Source organism: Zingiber officinale, chromosome 5B (assembly GCF_018446385.1).
Source record: "Zingiber officinale cultivar Zhangliang chromosome 5B, Zo_v1.1, whole genome shotgun sequence".
Lineage (NCBI taxonomy): Eukaryota > Viridiplantae > Streptophyta > Magnoliopsida > Zingiberales > Zingiberaceae > Zingiber > Zingiber officinale.
The window spans coordinates 111,883,553-111,907,166 of NC_055995.1; the positions used below are offsets into that span (position 1 = coordinate 111,883,553).

At 34.9% G+C, this 23,614-nt stretch overlaps 1 protein-coding gene across 1 annotated transcript in view; it reads right to left on the minus strand.

Moving 5' to 3' along the window:
• Positions 1-654: 654 nt before the first annotated feature.
• The window catches only part of LOC121985369 (probable methyltransferase PMT11), a 34,382-nt gene continuing 11,422 nt past the window's right edge, over positions 655-23,614 (minus strand). The window contains exons 2-9 of the mRNA XM_042538773.1: positions 12,418-12,564; positions 12,052-12,322; positions 11,660-11,770; positions 4,371-4,530; positions 3,496-3,753; positions 2,405-2,527; positions 1,335-1,412; positions 655-1,081 (exon numbers count right to left, since the gene is read on the minus strand). Coding sequence (XP_042394707.1) covers positions 880-1,081; positions 1,335-1,412; positions 2,405-2,527; positions 3,496-3,753; positions 4,371-4,530; positions 11,660-11,770; positions 12,052-12,322; positions 12,418-12,564 — 1,350 coding nt within the window. The 3' untranslated portion in view covers positions 655-879. The remainder of the gene's footprint in view (positions 1,082-1,334; positions 1,413-2,404; positions 2,528-3,495; positions 3,754-4,370; positions 4,531-11,659; positions 11,771-12,051; positions 12,323-12,417; positions 12,565-23,614) is intronic.

Here is a 23,614-nt window from a genome sequence, read left to right on the forward strand (position 1 = left end):
CAGCAACCCACAACCAACTGTGCGAGACGACCTCACACACAAGGACACACCCTTGGCCATGCAGGACACGCTCGAGTGTGAGGCCACCGCTCTTGACCGCATAGGGCGAGCTCAGGGTTTACCCCAAGCTTATTGGGGAGAAAAAAAATTAGATGATCTCTTAAAAAACAAAGAGGGGAAAAAATTACTTTTCTTCTATTACTGATAAAAAAAATTAAATCCATTTGTTCATAAGGAAAATATTTCATTCTTTTTACAAATAAAAAAAATATTATTTTTATTTCTAGACGAAGACATGACTGATAAATTCATTGCATATAATTCGAAAAAAAAAATTCAAACTGATTAATTTATCAAAAGATTTAATAAAGTCTTTCTTATTAATTTTATATAGTTAACACCAATTTATTTTGTAAAGAAGTAGAAATACCATGATCAGAATGAATATTTGTAGACAACATAATTAATTTCAGATTTTTCTAGTGGTCAATTCAGTTTTGTAATTGTAGCAGCAAGCAAACTGGCAAGTATGGGTACTACTCAAATAGATAAAACCAAAATCTATCCAACTTTAGTATAAACCAGTGCTTGAGCCTGACTTAAACAAATTGAATATCACAATTGACATCCCTAAATTGGCATCTCAAAATTTTAGGCCATCAGAAAATGACACAATTAATATGTTTGATGTCAAATAACAATAATGTAATCTATTGATGCTAAAGATCGAAGCCACCACCAAGCAACTTATTAGTCAAAACTAACTGCTTAAAGAGATAAATGATATAACACAACAATAACAACAACAAAATGAAAATGTTGCTTTCTGCAACAGAAGTACAACCAAGATATATCTACAAACAAATAGCTGTAGAAGTTCTAGGAGATTGGTTTATCACACCTCAATATCCTCCTGCTAGCAAATGGACCTTCAGCAGTGTCACGCAGATCAGTTCTCCAGCCCATGGCCTGCGCAATGTCCAAAATCTCTCCCATGATGTATTTTGAATCGCGAATATATACATGCCCACCTGGCCGGAGGATCCTATCCATCTCCAGCAAAATGACCGAGACATTGCACCTGAAAACACAAGAACAGTTCGTCCATAGCCTAAAAGCTTTCATAGCGCTCAGTCTTAATGCAAAGCTGATAACTGGGAAAGAAAAATTTAAACTTGAATCATATTTAGTTTAGCAACTATGGTACATAGAATAGACTTGAGCTGTAACGTTGGTGATGTCACTATTTAGCCATCCTGAGATGTATCGATGAAATAGGATGATTTCATTGATATGTTTATTCACAGATAGTAGCAGTGATACACTGACAATACCTCTTCTGCTCCCTAGAGAATAGACCAGATGCATGCAGAAAGTCGTAAGTTCTTGGATATGTGTCAAATGGTTCGCACCTGCAGACCAAAATATAGTATTAATTTAGTAAAATGTAAGAAAAATCCAGAAAAAGTTAATCACATGAAAATGTTTTTAAGGCAGCAATTCTCTGACGCCAATATAATTAGAAATCATTATAAAGAGAAGTAGCATTACTTTGGAAGAGTTCTCTATCTAAACTTAAAAGACCCTTTCACATTACATGTGAGTATGCCTGTCATATTCCATTTGAAAAAAAGTAGAATCATACAAGAAAACATTTTAGATGACAACAGAAGTTAAAATACTATTGCTGTGAGTGATGGATAGAGAAAGTAATCATAGTTTACAATCTTGTGCCGTTTCACCTGATACGAGCGAAACATTTGTTCCGCCTGCTGACCGACACCGACACAAGCATGCCTCCAACGTCGGCACGCCTCGAGGCCACAGCTCAGAGGTCGGCGGTGGCACGTCCGAACACGTTGTATGGGCAGATAATGTCGCTGGCGATGCGGAACAAGTAGGGGTTGAGCGCCAAAGATTTTAACTTAGATTTAATTAAATAATTTATGTTAATAATTTTAATCAACTCCTAGTTATGATTGAGATAATTTAGATAGAGTTAATTAAAGCCTAATAAAATTATCCAATTAATTATATGTATATATAATTTTTTATATTTTTAAATATTTAGATTAAATTTTTTATTTTTAGTTAATATATTTTATATTTAAAATATATCGAAACTACATCGGCATCGGACAATACGGTATTAAAACTGTATCATCTAGTCCGAGATCGAAATCTTAGAACGGGTCGAGATTTTAAACCATAAGAAAAACAGATTAATTACTTGTTATTTTCAGCTAAACTAAAGTGAGAATAAGTTGGTGCTGAAGGAAAAAAAAAATTGCTTAATAATCAACACCAAAACAAGAGCTATTAACAAAAGATGGTAAGTTGGAAGAAAGGCACCTAAGCTGATTAGAGTAACAATATAGATTTGCCAAAAACGAATGAAGCATACCAGTCATGGGTCACTCCTATGAGGCCACGATCATAAATTACTGGCAATGTATCCGGCCCACTGATTGGAACTACATTCATTACCCAACAGTCAATTTTTTGATTTATTAGTGCAGCTGCAAACCTGCAACAAAATTTTCATGCATTGTTATCTGCATATTACCAGAATAAAACAGAATTACAGGTGGCAAGTGAAAATGATACTAGAAAATTAAACGAACATTAAGAGGATGTGCAAATTTAATATTTGAAGGATAATTGACGTTAAAATGCATAGCCAAGTAATAAAAGCCAGTAGAGTTTTTAAATTTTAACAATGCGACTCTAGGCTCATTGATAGAATAAATGTTCTCACCTATATACAATCCAAGTATGAATATTATAGCAAAAAAGTGATTACGCTCACCCAGAGACCCTCACAGCTCATCCCCAGGTTTTGTGAAGGGAGATAAATCACGGAGTCAGCTTATAGCAAACCGCCCAAGTGGCTAAAAAGTGAGACATGAAAGCAGAGAGACACAGATTTGTTCTCTCTGATCACATACAGGCAGGAAAGCAGAGAGACACTGATAAACATGTACATAAGCAAATGAAAAATTATCAACCTCCACAAATTCATAGAAAGTGATGCTTAACTGGTGTATACTACAATTGCTAGTAATTGTTGGGAAAGGCATTGAAATAAATTGCTTTTGATTATTTTTATTTATATACAAGAATGATTGAAAGAATATTACACTGGTATTAGCTCAATTTATGAGAGTTACTGAGACAACACATTCATCTTAGACCATGACCTTAAAGCTGTATATTCTCAACTCATCTATCACATATACTAGAGCTAACCTGCAATTTTAACTGTATCATGAATTAGAAAAGTATTACAAAAGGATTGTGTTCCAAATGGCACACCAGACGTGAGTTTCAAGCTTTGTTTAGGTTGACTTCATATAAATTACAACTATGCTGCCTTTAAAATCAATAATCTAGTTAGCACCACAAAATTTCTCTCTTCAATAAAATCAATGCTTTATTAGACAGAAAAAATGTTCAATGCAAGCTATTGCAGAGGTAAAAAAGAAAATGTCTCACCCTCCAAATCCAGCTCTCATATCCATAACATTTCGCAGGTTCAAAGTTTTCCAACGAAAAATACGAATAAAGCTCTCCACAGTTTCGTTCCAGTACCGGGACTCTGCCTTGAAAATTTCATTTTTTGCTGTATAAGCATCCATGTCTACGTCTTGGAGCCTTTGTGGAGGCTCATGAAGCCTAGCAGGCCATGAGGAAACATTGGCTCCATATCCATTCTCGGGAAGGCGGGTAATGCATGCTTTTTGGCTAACATACCTGCAAGAAGCATGAAGTAACTTGAGGGGTATTGAAGAAAAATCAAGTGCATGTGACACATTAGAAACATGACTTTAGCATATAAGCATTATCCCTAGAAGATATCCATGGACTTCTAAAAGCTGACTTTAAGAAGCTGTTTCATATTGAATAGATAAACTCCAGTGTGGAAAACAGAAAGCTTAGAGGAATTACTTGCATATTCAAGATTTTTCTTAAGCAAAATAATTCAATAAAATTTTGATTCAAGCATTAAACTAAAGGAAATAAACATGCTTGAGTGCAGGAAACAAGAGAGGGAGAGTGGACCATCTCTTAAAACACCAAAGTTCAAATAATGATAACGCTAATGTCTAGCATAAGCATGACCAATGGAGACCTTTTCTGGCCACATGAATACTAGACAATATTACAAATTATCATATAAGAATGGCAAAAAGTTATTGGCGCTTACAAGCTATTTCCACTAACATGGTAAAGAAGTCGAGGATAAGTGTAAATAATGCTGCCATCTATTAGCTAACACTTGAAAACTTAGGTTGAGAAAGAAAAACATGAGTGTTCATTTTTCATCATCCTATCTATAAGCACTTTTAACATAAAGTTCTTGAATATACCAAACAGTGTTCGGTTGATCCTCTGAATCACAAACATGAGGTTGGACTTCAGAGTTGCGACCCATGTAGCATGAGTTATTGAAAGGCTTCTGCCATATTGCTATGTAGCCCTCCTTATTCACAAGTTGCCAACAAATACGAGATGTAAGGTCATCCATGTCTGTACATGATACAGAAGCATCAAATTTACAATTTTACAGTACATGATACAGAAGCATCAAATTTACAATTTTAGAATGTACAAAGAGAATACTAAATAACTGACAAACACATTGGAAGACCTAAAACAGAGTACACAGATGTCTTCACCTTTTTTCATTTGTTGAACTGTATGGCATCTATGTGTGATATCTGTTAAGCAGATCACCATTGTTAGGGACCTAATTGTAAAATACTAGGGTACCAAGAGAATACCTTAATTTTCCCATAACATGATATGAGAGCCCCATAATACCTAGGCACTGATCTCCATTACATGAGTAAGTCAATATCCAGAATCAGTTCCCACCAGTCTCCATCTACAAAATCTTCATCACAGGAGCTAGCTGCTCTCCACCCTGCCTCCTATGTGTGAGCCTTTGCCCATCGTGATGTCATGCTCTCTTCCTCGCATGACCATCCAGATTGGAAGTCTTGCTGCTCTCCAGCCTGCATCCTATGTTCAAAGCCTTTTCCCATCAGGATCTTGTTCTCTCTTTTTCACATGACCATTCAAATTGGAAGTCTTCCTCTCTGAAAGACTTCCATTTCCATCTGTTCTCTGCTGATTTGATCTCTGCCAGTCCACCAGCCTAATATGAGCAACAATGAGTGGAAAGGTACTCTTTTTTCCTTCACTGTGAGTGAGTAGAGAGCAATTCTTCTTTCATCTGTCATGACCAACAGCCTCATTCCAGGAGCTATAATAGCCCAAATTTGAACGAAGACATCAACTTCTATTATCATTCCTATTTTGTGTTTTGTGCATCAATTAAGGGCTGGCTTTAATCCCAAATGTCAAGTTCCTCAAGCACATCCCTATTGCCTCAGACCACTATTCTCCTGAGTCATTCTACCTAGCAACATAGAGAATACGAAAAAGAAATTATACTTGATGAGTTGCAGTAGTTCGAGTTTGGTTTATGGGCCTAGGTAAAGCTAGAACATCTTACCACCTGGATTCTCGAGATTCCTAGATCTATCAAAACTTCATGGAATAGATTGATGCTAAATTTCTTGCTCTCCTCTTGCTATATTGATCCCAACCTAGCATCTACTAATGCTCTACTACTATCAAATAGGCATAGGATAGGGATCTGATGACAAGTAACCATGGTTGTCAGATTGGTATCAGAAGTTTTAAACTATGGATTGTATCATTTTTTTTTTTAAATTCCACGGCCCCATCTCTTTTCCTATCTCCATGTTCCCCCACATCCCACCAAAATCCCAGCCATTATAGGAGCATAATAAAATAAAATGAATATTTACTTACTCATTCCCAATTTAAGAAAATATAATTTAATTAAACATACCCTGCCTTTCATCTTCTAAATCACACTAACAGCTATCTCACTTGCTCTCACCCTAGTAATAAGATCTTTGATTGCAGAGTTGGTTTTTTTTTACCGCCTTTCTTTTATCCACTTTTCTATTCTCTGTTTCTTCCTTACTTCTTTCTGCTCCCAAATCCTATTGAATGAAGAACTTGTCCGAGTTAAACAAATATTGCCCGGTTCCTTCTCCAAACCTTCAATTTTCATTAAGTTTTGCCAATTTGAACTAATTTTGAATCTATTTTTCTTCCACATTTCCCAGGATTTTGGGAAATCTCAGATCGAACAAATCAACCCGCTCTAATTCAGCCAATCCAAATCCGATCAACTGATGAATCCCAACTATGCAGGTGACATCTTTCAAGCCTATGACATGATTTACAATCCTTTATAATTGCGTCAATAAGACACTGAAATGACCACACATATCAACAGCTTCAAACGATTATTATTGATCTCTAATAAATCTTCCCATCGTTAAGGTTATGTAGGATCGCTTCAACAGGCTCCTCTGCATTTTATTTCTCCACGTAATTCATCTTCAGTAGAGTCTTGGGAGATACCTCCATTCCAGCAATACCTTTGTTGGATGTCCCATATAGATGTTGAGGGCCTCTATTGTGTTTTTACATCCTCTTAGCCTTCCCTAGAAAATTCTATTCTGTCTATTTAGTTGTCATTTGAAGAGTCCTGTGGTGGTGGAGGTGGCTGTGGATGTCAATGAGGTCATCGTGTGTATAGAGCAAATCTAAATTCACCCATTATGAAAAAAGTTAGGCATGTTTGAAATCTTTAGCACTCACTTCATAGGTATCCAACCAATTATCCTCTATAAATTACTCATGTGGCAAAGCCAACCATAGGTACTCAGGATGTCCACTTGCTTCCTTCCCTAGCTATAGTCTTAGTATCACAGTGCATTTTGAGGAATATACTTGTCTTCTTCAATTCCAGACTATGTGAGATGCTTCCTCGTAGTTAGATGCCTTATCTCTTAGAGGTACTTGTCTTGCACTACGACATAGTCCACTAGAACTTCTACCTAGATCCTTTACTCAAGGAGTAAGGACCTCAATATATCTAATACCATCCACTCATTCAGTATTTATACTATTTTACATGACCACTTCACCAACCAATGTCATTCTTACAAATGATTCTTTTATATAAAAAATATTGGCGAAATCAACCTCAGGAGATTGACTGTGCTATGAATTGGGTTTTGATGTTTTGGGTTTCCATGTTTGAATATTATTTTTGACGATTGAGTGATGTGTCTAGTAGATCAAGGTTGACAGAATTTTTAACAATAGAAAAATCCGAATGGGTCAAGATTGACGAGACGGTTGGCAGGAGATAGTCTAATAGGGAGCTAGAAAGAAGGAAGTCTAAGTGCGTTAGATACAATAGACACTTGACAATGAAGAAATCCAATCGGTGCTAGTAGAGGAAGTCTTTCTAGGTCATGGAGGACGGTCTAAATATTAGACATGTGAGATAGAGTCCAGACAAGTCATGCAAGATTAGATATGAGGCAGTTGATGGAAAATTCTGGAGGACTTGATGTCAAACAATTTATAGGAAGTTCAAGCGCGTAGGTCATGAAGGTCTAGATGTTTGACAGTGATAAAAGGTTCATATGTTTAGCAAGCATTGAAGTCGTAGCACATCAAAGGAGAGTAGATGTAAGGCAAGAGGAAGTCTTGGTAAGCTAAAGTTGGTTGGATGTTAAGCAATAGGCAAAATCCCATAGGCGAGGAGTCTTTAGGTAAGTAAATCTTAATAGATTGAGGTCAACTAGATACGATAGTAACCTAGGTTAAAGTCAAATCAACATGGGCTGAGTAGATGAGGAAGTCTCAAAGATATGAGGTCTCTTAACACCTATGAATTTAGCCTTTGTGCAACTGGAATAAGAGTGTTAATCCATGGTTTAAAATATCGACCCGTGCTAAGGTTCGGGTCCCAGACCAGAACAATACAGTTTTAGTATCATATCGTGCCGTATCGATACGATTTCGGTATTTTTTTATTTACATATGGTAATTATTAGATAAATATATTTATTGCGTATAATTTAAAAATATAGTTAAGACCACGAAGTTATAGTTTGGGCAATCGACAATCAACTAATGATTGAGTCGACTAGGCAATCGACCCAGACTTAAATGAAAAGATGTTAAGATATAATCAATGTCCCACATTAGAAAGATATGGAAAAGATGTTTAAAAGGATGTAAGATATCTCCATTGGCATGAGACATTTTGGATAGAGCCCAAGAGCAAAGTCATGAGGACTTATGACCAAAGTGGACAAAATTATTATGGAGATATGTAAATATCCTTCGATTCCATCAAATGGTATCAAAGTCATGGTCCAAACCAGATGTCATGTGGGATGATCTTGAATAAAGTTGAGGATGGGCTTGGAGCAGGTTAAGGTAACTGGATGCTTGGAGGGAGACTCGAAGCAGGTCAGAGTGACCGGATGCGGATGCTCACGGGAAGGCTCAGAGCAGGTCAGGGTGACTGAATGCTCGTTGGGAGGCCCGAAGAAGGTCAGGGTGACCGGATGCTCGCGAGGAGGCCCAGAATAGGTTAGGGTGACCAAATGATCGCGGGAAGGCCCAGAGCATGTAAGGGTGACTGGGATGCTCGCGGGGAAGGTTCAGAGCAGGTCAAGAGTGACCGGATGCTCGCGGTGAGACCTGGAGCAGGTCAAGAGTGACCGGATGCTCGAGGGAAGGCCGGAACCATAAGAGTAATTGTGATCCTTCGTTTGAGGGGAGAATTGTTGGATACAATCAAAGTCCCACATTGAAAAGATATGGAAAAGATCATGGGTTTAAAAGAATGTAAAATATCTCCATTGACATGAGGCCTTTTGGGTAGAGTCCAACGATAAACCCAGTTGGCAGTTAGCCTCATTAACTATTCCTGGGATGACTGGTCCGGTCCCACAGAAGTTTCCCACTAGCCACCAGGGTAAATCAGAAAGCGTGCACGGCGGCCAGCCGCCCAACATCCTTTGGTTGCGTGGACAATATCATATCATTATAGAGATATATGAATATCCTTCGGTCACAACAAAAGAAATAGAGAGTTTGGTAGTCAATTGGTGCATTGGTAGTTGACTAGAGTCGTTAAACCTATTAATAACTCAGGATATGAATAAAACTTCGACAACGATCAATTTATGGATAGTTACAATGGAGCAACAATCGGTGAATTCAAGTCACAATAAAAAAACCTATAAAAAAGAGTTTTGTGGAGATCTATTCGCGAGGTTCTTAAGCAAATGTTGTAGCATTGCCTTAAGAGAGCAAAGCAACCAAAGATATTCTTTAGTGCATTTATATTTACTTAGTATTATTGTTATATTTACTTCCCCAGCAACGCCCATTGGTGGGAGCTTCGTGCACAAGCTATCCTTTTTTTATTTGCTTGTATTTCTTTGTATCTCTTGTGTTTTGTAAGAATAAATTATTGTGTTATTGTAACACGTTTCTTTGCCTCTGAAAGGTATCAAAAGAGGAGAAACGGATAGTAGTGATTTCGGGAGTGATTCACCAACGGATTATATACTATATCTAAAAAAAATCAAACATTAGAAAATATTAAATCTTGTTTGTAATCGAACCGGGCTTGAATCTGAATTAAATTGGATAACTTGCACCAAATTAAATTTGGGTTGATAAGTTAAGGTTGAACCAAAAATTAGAAAATTTGGGTTTGGTTCAATTGTATTCTTAGTTCACATGGTTTAGGGTTTCCAAGGCTAAACTAGAAGATTTGGGTTTGGTTTAATCATATTCTTTGTTCACATGATTTAGGGTTTCCAAGACCAAAATAAAAAATTTAGGTTTGTTCAATTATATTCTTGGTTCACATGGTTCTTAGTTTATATGAATGATTATATATATTTAAAGAGGTTAGGGTTTGATTTAAGGTGTTTTTCTTTTCCAATGTGTCAGACTTTTCTCCCTCCCTTTCTCGCGATTTCACCTAGCAGCGGTCATCGTCCCTATTGGAAGCAACCACCACTACTCTCTTTTTGGTGGAAGCAATTGCAACCCTTGTTGGAAGTTGTTGTCGTCCCGACTAAATAAGCACTTATTGTCCCAGTTGAAAAGGTTTTTCAATTGAGGTGGTTTTTCCTCATTGATTTTATTTGATATTTTCTTTGAGCATAATTAAAGTTAACAAATTATAATTACAAGATTAATTAAATATGTTGTTTTTAAAGGGAAAATTTTCAAAATAAGATACTGCTAAATAAAATTGGGGTTAAACATAAATCTATTAGGATGATTAAAAGAATGAAATTAATAGTTGATTCCACTTGTTATCCGCCATATAATTAGATATTTGTAATGATGTATAAAAAATAGATACAATTAAGCCAACTATAACTTTTATATAAGAAAAGCTTATATGTAGTAAAGTATATTTAAATATATAAATAAAATTTATACAATACAAAGTTTACAAACTATATTTATATGTGAAGAAATATGACGTAATATATATTAAAAACGGATATATATAAAATTTTATAAGCTACAACATAATACATGCACCCATATATATACATATATGTGTTTCTATATATATTTAATTGGAAAAAACTATATAAACTATCTATTAAGAATAGCAATCAGTTGAAAGAAAAACCAGAGAACATTAAAAATTTCCTTTCATAAAGATTCAAAACTGTGACCAACTTAAGGGGACAAAGCAACCCCACCACCAAGCCAAGGACCTAATTCTAACTAGAGTTACTTCTTTCCAAGTTTATAACTGGGTTATCTGATTTTTGTCAGTTTTAACCAATTGTGAGTAAAACAGAACTACATTTTCTGTCTTGATGGACATTGAGTAAGAGATAGATGAGAGATTAACAGCAAATTACCAGTAGTAACAAGGTTAAAAAACCGATTCTCAAGCTCACGACAAATCATGACTGGTGATAGCTCTAAACATTTTAAGCTGGAATTGTTGCAAAGCAACCAAGACACTCACTTCTAAATGTTTGCACATTATAATTCAAGATTTCAGCTAGACCTTCAATTTTTCCCAGATCAACCTAAGAACTAAATTTCAACCTTTTTTAAGTCTCAATTTGACCAAATTTTACATTTTTCACCTATTTCCTAGTGGAATTTAACTCATTTTTAGCTAATTTTGAAAATTTCTAATAATCAAACTTCTCTATCGATAATCATGAGATAATTGATTTCTTGACAAATATCAAATCTAGCTTTGTTGATATTATTCAATTCAGTTGATCTGTATTGGGATCAACCATTGACAATCATGTTTATGATGTACTTCATAAACAAAGAGTATGCTGTATATTAACATCTCAGAGAATTAATTTTGGACAAATATTGATAGCATTTTGATTCAAAGTCGTGTTTCATGTAGATGGGTGAGTAATATCATAAGATTACTCTCTCACTCAGGAAAAGCAAGATTTTGAGTTTGATAATTGAGAGATATCAAAATATACTGGATGTAGCTTCAATAAAGGATGAATTTCTTGATTTAAGAATGAAGGTGGGTTTTGATGGTATATATTCTCCATCAACCCCTCTAGACCTCATATTGCTACTACAGTAAGTTAAATCTGACACAAAAGTTACAACAAAGAGAATGGGGAGGCATGGTAGTAAATTCATAACTGCAGCCAGTGAATTTGATGTGGAAAATAATTAATGAAATTTTCACGTCAATTATAGCATTAGGACAGACCTTTCCATGCCTCTTGTTGAGCTTCCTCATGTTTATCAGCAGGTTGTGCTGCCCAAACAAAATAACCTCCAGCTCTGAGCAATCTGTTGACCTCAAGAAGCAGAATCCCATCTTAACCATTTTGTAAATAAATTGATTAGCACATCAGAATGATTGAAACAGAAGAGCTACGAAAAACTCATTCAAGTATTACACAACAAGAATTCCAGACTTTCATACTGGAAATAACATAGCTACTACAAAAAAATTGACCAGAAAAAGTGAGGAAAAAAATAGGAAAGATGGTTCGGGTGAAAAAACATAGTGGTTAAATGATAGCAATTTCTAGATAAATTATTCATCATGAAAAAATGAGAGTCAGGGATGTCTGAATAAACTGCAAAACTACTTACCATTGCGGGTCCAGTTTATTCTGCATCTTGAACAATGAATTAGATCAAATGCCTGGTTTGGATATGGCAAGCGCTGAGTTGTAAAAGATGCAACCATTGCAGGTACTCCACGTTCAAGAGCCAATTGAATCTGATTTTCATGGACATCTTTTGGGGCTATTGACATGGTGATCACATTTCGTGAAAATAGAAAAGCACCAAAGCTAGCTACACCACATCCAACATCAAGAACAACTCTTGTACGATTCCCAAATGCAATTTCTGGAACCATCTAAAGTTTACAAAGAAATAAGCATTGTCTTTCTAGATATTATATAAACAGAGAGGATAAATTAAAACCATACATAGGATGATGAGTATCAGTACCTGGGAAATCTGATCTAGGTACTGATTTGCTCCATGGATAAATAGAGTCCCACCATCTGGGAATTTGAACTTATCATGGTCCCTAGAGATCCAATTTTGTCCTTTATCTTCAACCAGACGTGTGTGGGGTACATTGCTGAACCATACCTGAGACAGTGCAAATTTCAGGAAAACATCAGTAGCGTAACAAAACCACCAAGGTCGTTCCCAACTTCTAAAGCCGCATGAGAATGGATCTTAACCATATTTGACATTGCAAGATTGTCACATGGTATACAACTTCTACTTATCCAAAAAAATATAATTGCCAGATGTATCCTAACCATCCTAGTATCTCAATATGCAAAGGATAGGTTAGGAGACTGCATAAAAGTAATCCATAACATCAAGGCTTGGATGTGATGCAATAAAACAAAGGGTGCTTCCATTGTTATGGGCTAATGTGTTTAAAGAAGCTAATCATAATTAAAGAATAAGGTTAGCAACTTATAACTAAAGAACTTTTGGTGTGTTACATTTAGGGAAAGGGAAATTATTAAATTCATTTTTTCTTACGAATCACTTATTTAGTATTTGTAGAGCTCAAGGTAAACCCTAATCTAAGGTATCAATATGGGAAAAAGCTAGGTTTGTCTATAAGAATGGCCCAAGCCTAAGAAGATGGCCCAATTGATCCATGTTGGTCCCGACCTAGCCTATGCCAAGTCGTGTTGAATGGAGAACTAAGAAAGTAAATCTCAACCCTAACCCAACATAGACACGAGCCTGATTGAATCAGGCCAGCCACACAAATAAAAATAATTGATTAAGATTTTAAAACAAACCTAAAAAAAAATTAAAAAAATAATATGTATATACAGAGAGAATAGAATAGAATAGAATATCATTTTATTATTAAGCTTATCAAAAGAACTTGAAAAACATTAAAGAAAAAAAAGACAAGAACTAAAATATAAATTGTTTGAGAGAATAGAGAAAGAGCTTATGAGAGAATAAGAAATGAAAAAGAAAATTGAGAGCTTGAGATGAATATGAGATTGTGCTTGGATGACGAACGAGGTGTGAGGTGGAAAGGTATTTATAAGAAAATTTAAAACTTCTACACCTTTTTAAAAAAGGTATTTAAGGAAATTATAGTCTAGGTGAGACCAAGTGGGTCCATTGCCACTCTAGACTAAGCCTATTACACGTACCTAATAACTTTTTACCACTCCCCTCATAATAATGCATAGATAGTAAGTCTAATTATTTTAGATAACCTAACAAATCGCTTATAAGCAAATATAAACTAGCCAATGCAGACTAAGAAGATCACAAAAATGAAAGAACAAGTAAAAAAAGCTCTGAAAATAGATAATAGAGGATGCAGTTTAATGGTACATCATCCCTTCAACCTCAGATGAAGAGATGAATAGAGAGAGAGAAAAATGAAACAAGAACAACAAGAGTCCGCAAGAACTAATTCTCTCAAGTAACATCTTACTAAAGTGGTGCATATAGCATCATGAAAAGTAATGCACTCAATAGTCCTTAAAGAACAATAGAGCACATCTTGACCCTTTACTAGAAGAATCAAAATAAGATTTCGATATTTTCTCAATTTACGTCTACACTAGAGATAAATTACACAACTTGGTCCTTTCTTGGATATTGCAAAATCAGAACAGGACATTTAATTTGTTTTAACTCTTCATTGGAGATTAAACAAAAAAAAAAACATAGCTCAATCATTTGTTGGATGTAGCAAAACAAAAACAAAAGTCATCACTAGCTCAAGGGGTGCAAATGCACTAAGCAAATAGAAAGAGTGAATTTCTGAAGGACGACAAGAAATTAAGAGAAAAGTTATGAGAAGTTAAAGGAAGCAAAGAAGAAAGGAAGGAGCAGCATTATCAAAGCTATGGACCTAAGTGGCGAGAAGTATGGATCCATTGGATCTGGTGATTAACAATGAAAACCATCTGAGAACTATCCAATGTGGAAGGTTGGCCCAGTGAAGCCCATTTAACACAGATTAGAAAGGTAGTCTTACTGGAGATTGGAAGAGAACCGGGAACACTTAGCACCAAGATGATCCATTGCATTAATTCGGAGCTAGAAATGCTATGGAGTTCTGCAGAGGAAGCAAGAGTCCAATTAATCTAGAGGACTGCAAGCCAGCTGAGTTGGGCAAAAGGGAAACTGCGTGCCATAGTGATCGTGCAAGCCGAAAGCTCAATCCATGGTTTTAGCTTGTAAATAGAGACATCCATGACATGGAGGTGCTTAATGAGATCAGTGAGACGCGTGCATCACATAGCAGTGAACAGAAAAGGTAAAGGACTGTGGTGATGCACTGCTCGCTGTCATGTGAGGACAATGAAGTATGGACAAGCAGCTGCAATGGCTCACGAGCTCATTGTGAAGGCATACAGGTGAATGTGTGGTGCCACAGCCTAGCTTCCGTACAGGGAAAGAAAGACTTCAAAGGTACTTGGTATCATTTGATTGAGGAGAAAATGGATTTGGAGAGAGAATGTAGAACATGTGGAGAAATAGGTAGGTGATAAAGGAAGGTCAGAGCCTCTCTGAAAGAGAATAACTAAAAAAACTGACTCAAAAAGGGGGTTTTGATAGTATTTAATGTTTAGAGAAGGGAAAATATTGTAATGATTTATTTTTGTTTAAGGACTTATGCTATGTATAGAACTTATGATAAAACCCATACTTAGATATATAATATGGGATTGAACCCAGTATGAGAGAGGAATAGAATTGATAGGTAAAATGATTTAGAGAAAAGTAAACATAAGATACTTTTAAGAAATAAAATGACTTAGCAAAAAGACTAGAATATAGATGTTTTAAAATATGATATATAAAAGAATTAAATTGAGGAGTAGATATGATGTTAGATATTAGATAAAAATTGTCAGGATAAGGTTGTAGAAGTTAAGAAAATTAAAGAGAGCTATGTTGCTAGTTATTTTTAGAAAATGAGATATTGAATGTTTTAAATGGTTATGATTTAGTACAATTGAAGGATCAAACCATAAATGAATTTAACTAGAACCTAGATGTGATTACTCACAATATATCTATGAGTGAACAAGATGTAGCCCCCACGGGCTAGTACAGTTAGTACTTGCTTGTAGTGTTGCTGCAGTAGGTCATGGGGTCGATTCCCAATGTGTGCAAAATGCATTGCGGATCACCTAACCCCCATGCAAAGGGTCACTATGCTCGGCGAAGCCCCTGTGATTTACCTCCCTTCCAGATTGCATGGGGCAGTCCTAGAGGGGCCCCGGGGTAAGGGTTATTACCTTTTGCTGCAATGAGCGAACAAGATGTACTTAAACAAGATATAAATAAGCATGTAAAAAGTATTTGCAGAATATAGAGGTGTACACAAAGATTCTTGATTTGGAGAAAAAATAAAGGTATTATATTCAATTTTGCGGCATCTTATCATCGTATGATTTAATACGTGTTTCAAGAGGAACTATAAATAACTTTTAAGAGTGATGATAGTTATAGCAATATAGATATTTCCCTTACCAGGAAAGTAGATTAAATTGTGTATAAAAATCATAAAAAGTAATATCTAGTGAATGATTAACTAATTAACATCACTAAATATGGGGCTTCAAAATTAAATTGAAGGGTAATCTTACAACAACTAAATGGTGAATTTTGATGATAATGAAGTAAGACTTTCCAAAGTAGAATAAAATTTTTTTTGGAATAAATGGTTTGTAAATATTGATGAGTGGTTTTTGACAATTGCATATCAATTCTTGAAGAGTCTAAATGTCGAAGTTTAATATATATAGTGGTAGTGTGAGGAAGCACAAAATGTATTAGTGTAAAGAAGATAAAACAACAAAGCCTTTATCCCTCCTACACCATTGGATTTGATCCTCTACTATATCATCATCTATATTTAAATGAACTTTATCATGTTTTATCATTGTTAATCATGTTTTCTTTGGTTCCCTCTTCCTTGCTCAATGTGCATATTTGTCACAATCTTACATCGCCAAACTAGGGAATTTATTGGTCTCTTAAGCACATGCTCATAGCATCTTAAATGCGTCTCTCGGTGTTTTCCCTTAATAGATGAAACCCTGACTTTCTCTCTAATATTCTCATATCTTATCTTGTTCATCCTCGTATGCTCATACATTCACCAATCTCTGCGTCTCTCATCTTCTTCTCATGTGCTCCCTTCATAATCCAACATTCAACTCCATATAAAAAAGCTGATTTAACCACTATCTCATAAAACTTCCCTTTAAACTTTAGAGGTACCTTACGATCACAAAGAAGACTTAATGCCCTCCTCTATTTCAAGCATCCTACGTGTATCATATGTAAAACATTTCTATAAATCCCTCCATCTTTTTGTAAAAAGAATCCTAGATATTTAAAACTTTCAATTATAGTTAACTCACCAGCTCACATCTTAACAATTATTTTACTATGTCTACTATTAATAAACTCAAATTTCATATATTTTGTATAAAAACTAAGCCTAAAATCTTTAACTTCCCATGTCCCGCAAAGATTTAAGCTTAGTATTTCCTCCTTCACATGTCACATAGATCAAACAATATCATCTGCAAACAACATGCACTATGGAAAAATGTCTTGCATTAGTCCAATGAGTTTATCTAGGGGTAAGCAAAATTTTAATTCAACCAAAATAACCGACCGAACCGAATTAATTCTGAACTTCGGTTTGGTCAATTTGGAAGTTCATTGTTTTTTTAAAAAAATATTGATTTCGATTATGAATTTCATAATTCAACGAAACTAATTAAGTTTTATTTAAAAAAGAATTTAAGGCCTTAAAAATAAACCAAGTTTAATGGGTCTAACTAATTGAATCCTAGCACAACCCCACCGCCTTGCCCTATCTCCTCCAACTCAAACCCCCTCTCCGCCTCGCCCTAACTCCTCCCACTCAAACCCCTCATCGCCTCTGAGCAGAATTTTCATCAGAAAGGTATCCACTAGTGTCACCTACACCCACCTTCATCTCCAGCTCATCCTCCCTCTCGCTGTTGTCGTCGAACAGAAGGTCGAGTCATGTCACTAAAGTCGGTCCTAAAAAGTCTCATTTTTGTATTGTTCTCTTCCCAATCCTAGTTGCTCTAGCTTTTGAATCGAAGAAAACCAACACCAACAGACGAGAAATTGAAACTTGTGAGAGGTAAATCTTATTCTCAACTATTGAAAAATCAATGGGTTTTATGTTGATTCTCTTTTTTCCTCATGTTTATTTGCGAAAGTTTTACACTTATTTTTTATTTTTGGATTCAGTATCATAAATTATCATTAAGAGACCATGTGTTGTATGCTTCTCTATTCCTCCTCTCAAAAATAGCTTGTGCTCTTTTTGTTTAGAGAATTAAGGTTAAACAAATATAGAAAACTTTTAATTTTGTTATGATAGTTTTAATATAAATTAATTAAATTAACTTACTTTATATTCTTTATTTCTTATTGTTCTTCTCCATAATCTATATAACAAACTTTAACACAACCTTTTTACCATTTAATAATTATTATTTTGATGTTTCAATATCCGTCTGTTTATCACTTCTTGATTGAAATATTTTTGGATGAGAAAAAGAAAATTAAGCTTTTATGTTGCTAAAGTTTATAAAATCTTTTTAATTTTGTTTTTTGTTGCATTCCATCCATGAACTCTACCATCGGTAGCATTTTATCTATGGCTATGATTATAAAGTTCTAAGCAATAGAGTAAGGAGCATGATCATTTGTTCATCCTTTCTAGATGTCTGCATTTAATTAATCCATCTTTATGTATATATTTTGATAAAAATCATACAATTTTACTTGTTGTAGATGTCAATGCAAGAAAATATATCAAGTATGAATGTTGATAATAGTTGTTCCATACCACAATTTCTAGTGGGAACAAAAACATGCGCAATCTCTAGTGGGAAAATATGAATGTTGATTGTTGTTGATCGCTTAAAAGATATAAATGAATCTATAATGAGGGTTAGAAATGTGATTAAATATGTTAAGCAACTCCCATCCAGATTAAGGAAGTTCAGGAATGTGCAAAGATTGAAAAAAATTCAAAGTAAGAATTCCTTATTTTTAGATGTATCAATTAGATGAAACCCAACTTTCTTAATGTTAAATGTAGCTCAAAAATTTGATAGAGCTTTTGATACGTTTGATGAACAAAATCCATGTTTTAAATTAGAACTTCACTATAAAGAATGACATGTTGTGAATGATGATGGAGAGTCGATACTATGGTAACCCTCAAAGAGAAATGAAAACCTTTGATGGGAGGTCAACAAGTGCAAATTAGAATAATCTTAGACTTTTCACATCTTTATTGTAGGTCTTTTATGAACTAACATTAAAAGTTTCAAGTTTCTTGTATGTCACTTCCAATACTTTTGCACTCAAAATTAGTTCTATTCATACTCTATATTGAAGGAGTAGCAGGAAAGTAATGATCTAGATGTGGTTTCATGAGAAGAAAAAAAAAATGACAGGCATTGGGGAGATCTTGAGAAGATAAATAACTTGTTTTATATTGTGGTGGTGCTTGATGCAAAGCCAATGTTTTACATGGCGGCCGAGACGGCCGCTTAGGCACCGCCTAGGCCGGAGGTGTGCATCAACTGCACCACCTCATGCAAAGATGGTGCTTTAGGCGATAACTCACCTCCTTCCGCCACCACCGCGCCTAGAATTGTCGTCGTCGCTATTGTCGCTGTTTCACCACTGTGGCGCGTCCGGACGCGTCACCTGGGCCCGACGACGAGTTCCGATGCATTGCATGAGCCTGGAGCGTCATCCGAGCCCAACAATGGGTTGGATACGTCGCCCGGGCCCGGCGACACATCCGAGCATGTCATGCAATCCTAGCGGTGCATAAGACTCGTTTCCCGACTGAAAAAGGGTACTGGTACTACAGTTTAATTAATCTTTAAGTTAATAATTTTAATCAATTCTTAACTATAATTGGGATAATTTAAATATACTTAATTAAAGTCTAATAAAATTATCTCATTAATTATATATATATATTAAATTTTTTAATTTTTAAATGTTTATATTAAATTTTTTATTTTTAATTAATATATTTTATTAAAAGTAAATATAAGAATGACTATTTATAATATTATATATAAAAAAAATAGTAAAGAAAATTCAACCGCCTAGGCACTACCTAAGCGGTTGAGGCGATAGGCGGTCACCACCTGTCCCGCCACCGCCTAGCACCATTTGCAACCCTGTGCAGGGCATAAATTTGATTTCATAGAATTTAGGTTGGTCGAATTGTATAGAGATGAAAAGGGTGCAATGGTAAGAAAAATAATAAAGGAGACTTTGCTTGCTTCGTATAAGAATTATAAGGAAAAAATAGAGTCTCAAGGTAGTATCTCGAAAGTGTCATCTATTCTAGAATGGTGACAATGACATTGAGCCAAAAAATCAAGGACCAACTTCTGACATTGACTCACATTTTTTGGCTCAATGTCATTGTCACCATTCTAGAATAGATGACACTTTCGAGATACTACCTTGAGACTCTATTTTCTCCTGAGCCAAATTTGGTCCTTGATTGTTTCAGGAGTTCATTGGCTCCTAGGGTAGTAAAAAGCCTAATTTGTACTCAAGATTGGCTTCATTTACGTTCGGAGCCAATTAATGTTGAAGAAATTTTAAAGGATGTGGACAATAAGTTTTTCTATTTAAGAAAAATATAGTTAGATTTTTCTTTACAGTTATAAAGTACTAATTTATTTGACTTATATGTCATTATTTTTTTAGAAATCTCAAAAATTGTATTGCACTCATCTTCTTCAACAACATAAATGGATAAATGAATCACATTAATAATCAATGGTATGTTTTAAATATTTTATCTGATTTAGAAGTGCATTTACTTGTTGATCTTCTTCAGGTTGTAAATAATAAGTTCTTGGTCATTAGGGACAAAGCTCCCCACACAATGTGATCTTCAACATATGACTCCTGTGGAATTCTTTTGTGAAAATTGAAAATGTCATTACCCTATTTATCATCTCATGGTTGGTTTAAAACTTGTTATGGAATTAATGCTTAGTCTATATTTGAATCATGATTCTCATTTGCCGTGACATTAATGGTTGATCTAATTAAGTTTTGTTTTTTTGTGTGATTTGTAGTACTCCCTTAGTTGCTGGAAAATTGAAGCATCAAACTCCCTTAGTTGACAAAAGTAGTCCAAACTCTCTCAAGTATACCATTGACTTCACAGAGTGTAATAGGTCTATTTATAGTCTCTTACAGAGTTGGCAACTTACAAAGTAGTAGAATAGAAAAAACAATGAATTCGTGTACATGATTATCTGAACTACTGATACAGGGCTCTATTTATAGCCTGCTGATCGAATTTGACCGTTTGTTGACGTGGCAGCTCCGAGCACCTAGAAGGGCTCCGAGTGCCTGGGCGTGGATAAAACTTTATTCGCGTCGCAACGGCTCAAACTGGAAAATCTTATCCCGGTCTGGGCGCTCGGACGCGGCTGGCACATCCCCGCGTCTAGGAGGCGACCATGGGCTGCCCTGGGGGTTCGAGCGCCCGGACGGTCCCGGCGCCCAAACAGTCAACACCATGTTGACTGTCCGGTTTCTCCGTTCGCCCAAACAGTCAACTCTTCTGTAGCTTCTCGTCCCTTTGACACACCAAGTCCGTCGACTCTCTCTCGTGTCATCCTTCTCGCTAACTGCGTCTTTCGCTCGACTTCTTGTGCTCCTAAATTCCTACATACTTAGACACAAGATATCAAACATCCACAAGACCTAACTTAACTCGGTTGACTACATCAAAACTACCTCGAGTACCTACAATCTCCCCTTTTTTGATCAACTCGAGTTAGAGTTAGGATAAAAACATAGAATTAATAAAATGACAATTAAAACTGGAATTTTGCAAACTATAAAATTACAAATATAACCTCTCCCTAGATTTAAGCTCTCATTTCTCATTCTTCTCCTTTGAACACATAAAAAAAAATAAAGTCGGGAAAAAGCGAAGTTAGATAAAAATTTGAAACTTTTTCTATGGGTTAAGGAAACAGAATTTAAAGTAAAAAAAAAATTACAAAATATTTTTCTAAAAATCTGAATTTTCAAGATTTAATAACCACACTTGCAATTTTAATTTAAAAATAAGTTTAACACTTTGAAAACAATTTTCTAAGAGTTCAATAGTAGTATATGAATATACAAAAAAAATTTCACTAAAATTTTTTAAGTATTTTAGAAAAATAAATTATTTTGTATAGAAATATAGCTTTTCCAAGATAAATTTCAAAAATAGATTTTTATTCAAACAAATCTCCCAAATATTTCTAAGTATCGAGAACAGAATGTATAATTAATGAAAAATTAAAATTTTCAAAAATAAGTTTTCAATACTTTTTACTTTTAAAAATAAGGTTTTCGGTAAATAATCCCTAGAAAATTCATTATTTATAAAAAAATTTACAAAAATTATTTTCAAACAAAAATTCAACGGTTCTATCACTAAAAAAATTTGGATAAGAATTTCAAACAAAAGATTGTACAAAAAATATTTTAAACAGACATGATTCTTTTCAAAAATGAATATTTTAAAAATAATTTTATTAACCTAAAAATCAGAATGATTTTTCTATTTATTCAAAATATAACAGTAATTCTCCAAAAAATCAGATTTTTCAAAATAAAAAAGGACAGCCCGGTGCACGAAGCTCCCGTCATGCGGGGTCCCGGGAAAGGATCCATTGTACGCAGTCTTACCCTACTTTTTGCAAGAGGTTGTTTCCAAGATTCGAACCCGTGACCTTTTGGTCACATGACAACAACTTTACCGTTGCGCCAAAGCTCCCCTTCGGGTTTTTCAAAATACATATCCGAAAAAAAATTAAATTTTAAATTATGATTTTTCAATCAAAAATTCATAAACAAAAATTTTTTAATCGAAAAAAATTCTAAAAAATTTAATACTAAGAGGTTATTTGTTCTAGTGACAAGGGAAAAAATTTCAGCAATAAATATAAATAGTAAGCATACGAACTTAATTTTGCAAATAAAATTAATATTCCTAAACATAAAGTTTGCATAATAATTTATTTATACTAAGATTTTGAGACCCAAAATAAATTTTTATCTACAGGATTGATAAGAAATTTTTTTGGAATATATTTTTATGATACTTTCCTAATTTGACTCTTATGATATTTAAGGTACCAATTTAGGTTTCTATAATTTCTTGAAGTATTACGATTGACACATGCATAATTTTTTGATTTTTCAATTTGGTCCTTCAATTTTTCATTTTCATCTTTTAGTTTTATCATACATTTCTAAAGGATATGTATTTACTAAAATTGATTTCAATTCTAAAATTTCCTTTTTCAAATTATTATTTTTAGACTTAATCTTATATAATGATCTAGTCATGGATTTAATACCTGAATATAATTGATCAGGAGGTAGTAAACATACCTCACTTGCTAGATTCACTCTGAAATTTGTATCTTCCTCCTCGCTTCAGCTTTCTTCTGAGGAGCCTCCCCCTTCGTCTATGCTCTCCTGATGAATTGCCATCAGTGCAAGTCTAGCGTACTCCTCCAAATCAGATTCTAAAGACGACTCGTCCCAAGTCACCTTCAAGATTTTTGCTTTGTTGTGCTTGTCCTTTCTTGTTGTCCTTTTTCAGCTTTGGGCAATCATCCTTGATATACTCCTTTTCATTGCAGTTATAGCATTTTATCTTCCTTGCTCTTCTTTTCTTGGCCTGCACTTGATTAAATTTATTAGATCTAAAAAATTTCTTAAATTTCCTTACCATAAATGTCGTTTCATCATTGTCGAGAGGGAAGTGTTGGCATCTGATTCTTCCTTCTTATGGTGGCAAAAAAAAAGGCGAATACTCTCGCCCCCAGCGCCCCCGCCAACCCGTCCCAGGACCAACACGGAGGAGGTAAATCACGGGCGGCTACTAACCTTTGGAATAGTGACTAGCACATAAGGGAGGCATTTACCTCGGCTTTGTTGAGATTCGAACCCCAGACCTCATGGTGGCAACACCTCATGTGCTAGCCACTAGACACATCCGAGGGGACCTGATTCTTCCTTCTTAGCTTTGAGGCAATGTTGTTTGATTTTTCCAAGTCCTGAGTATCTACAC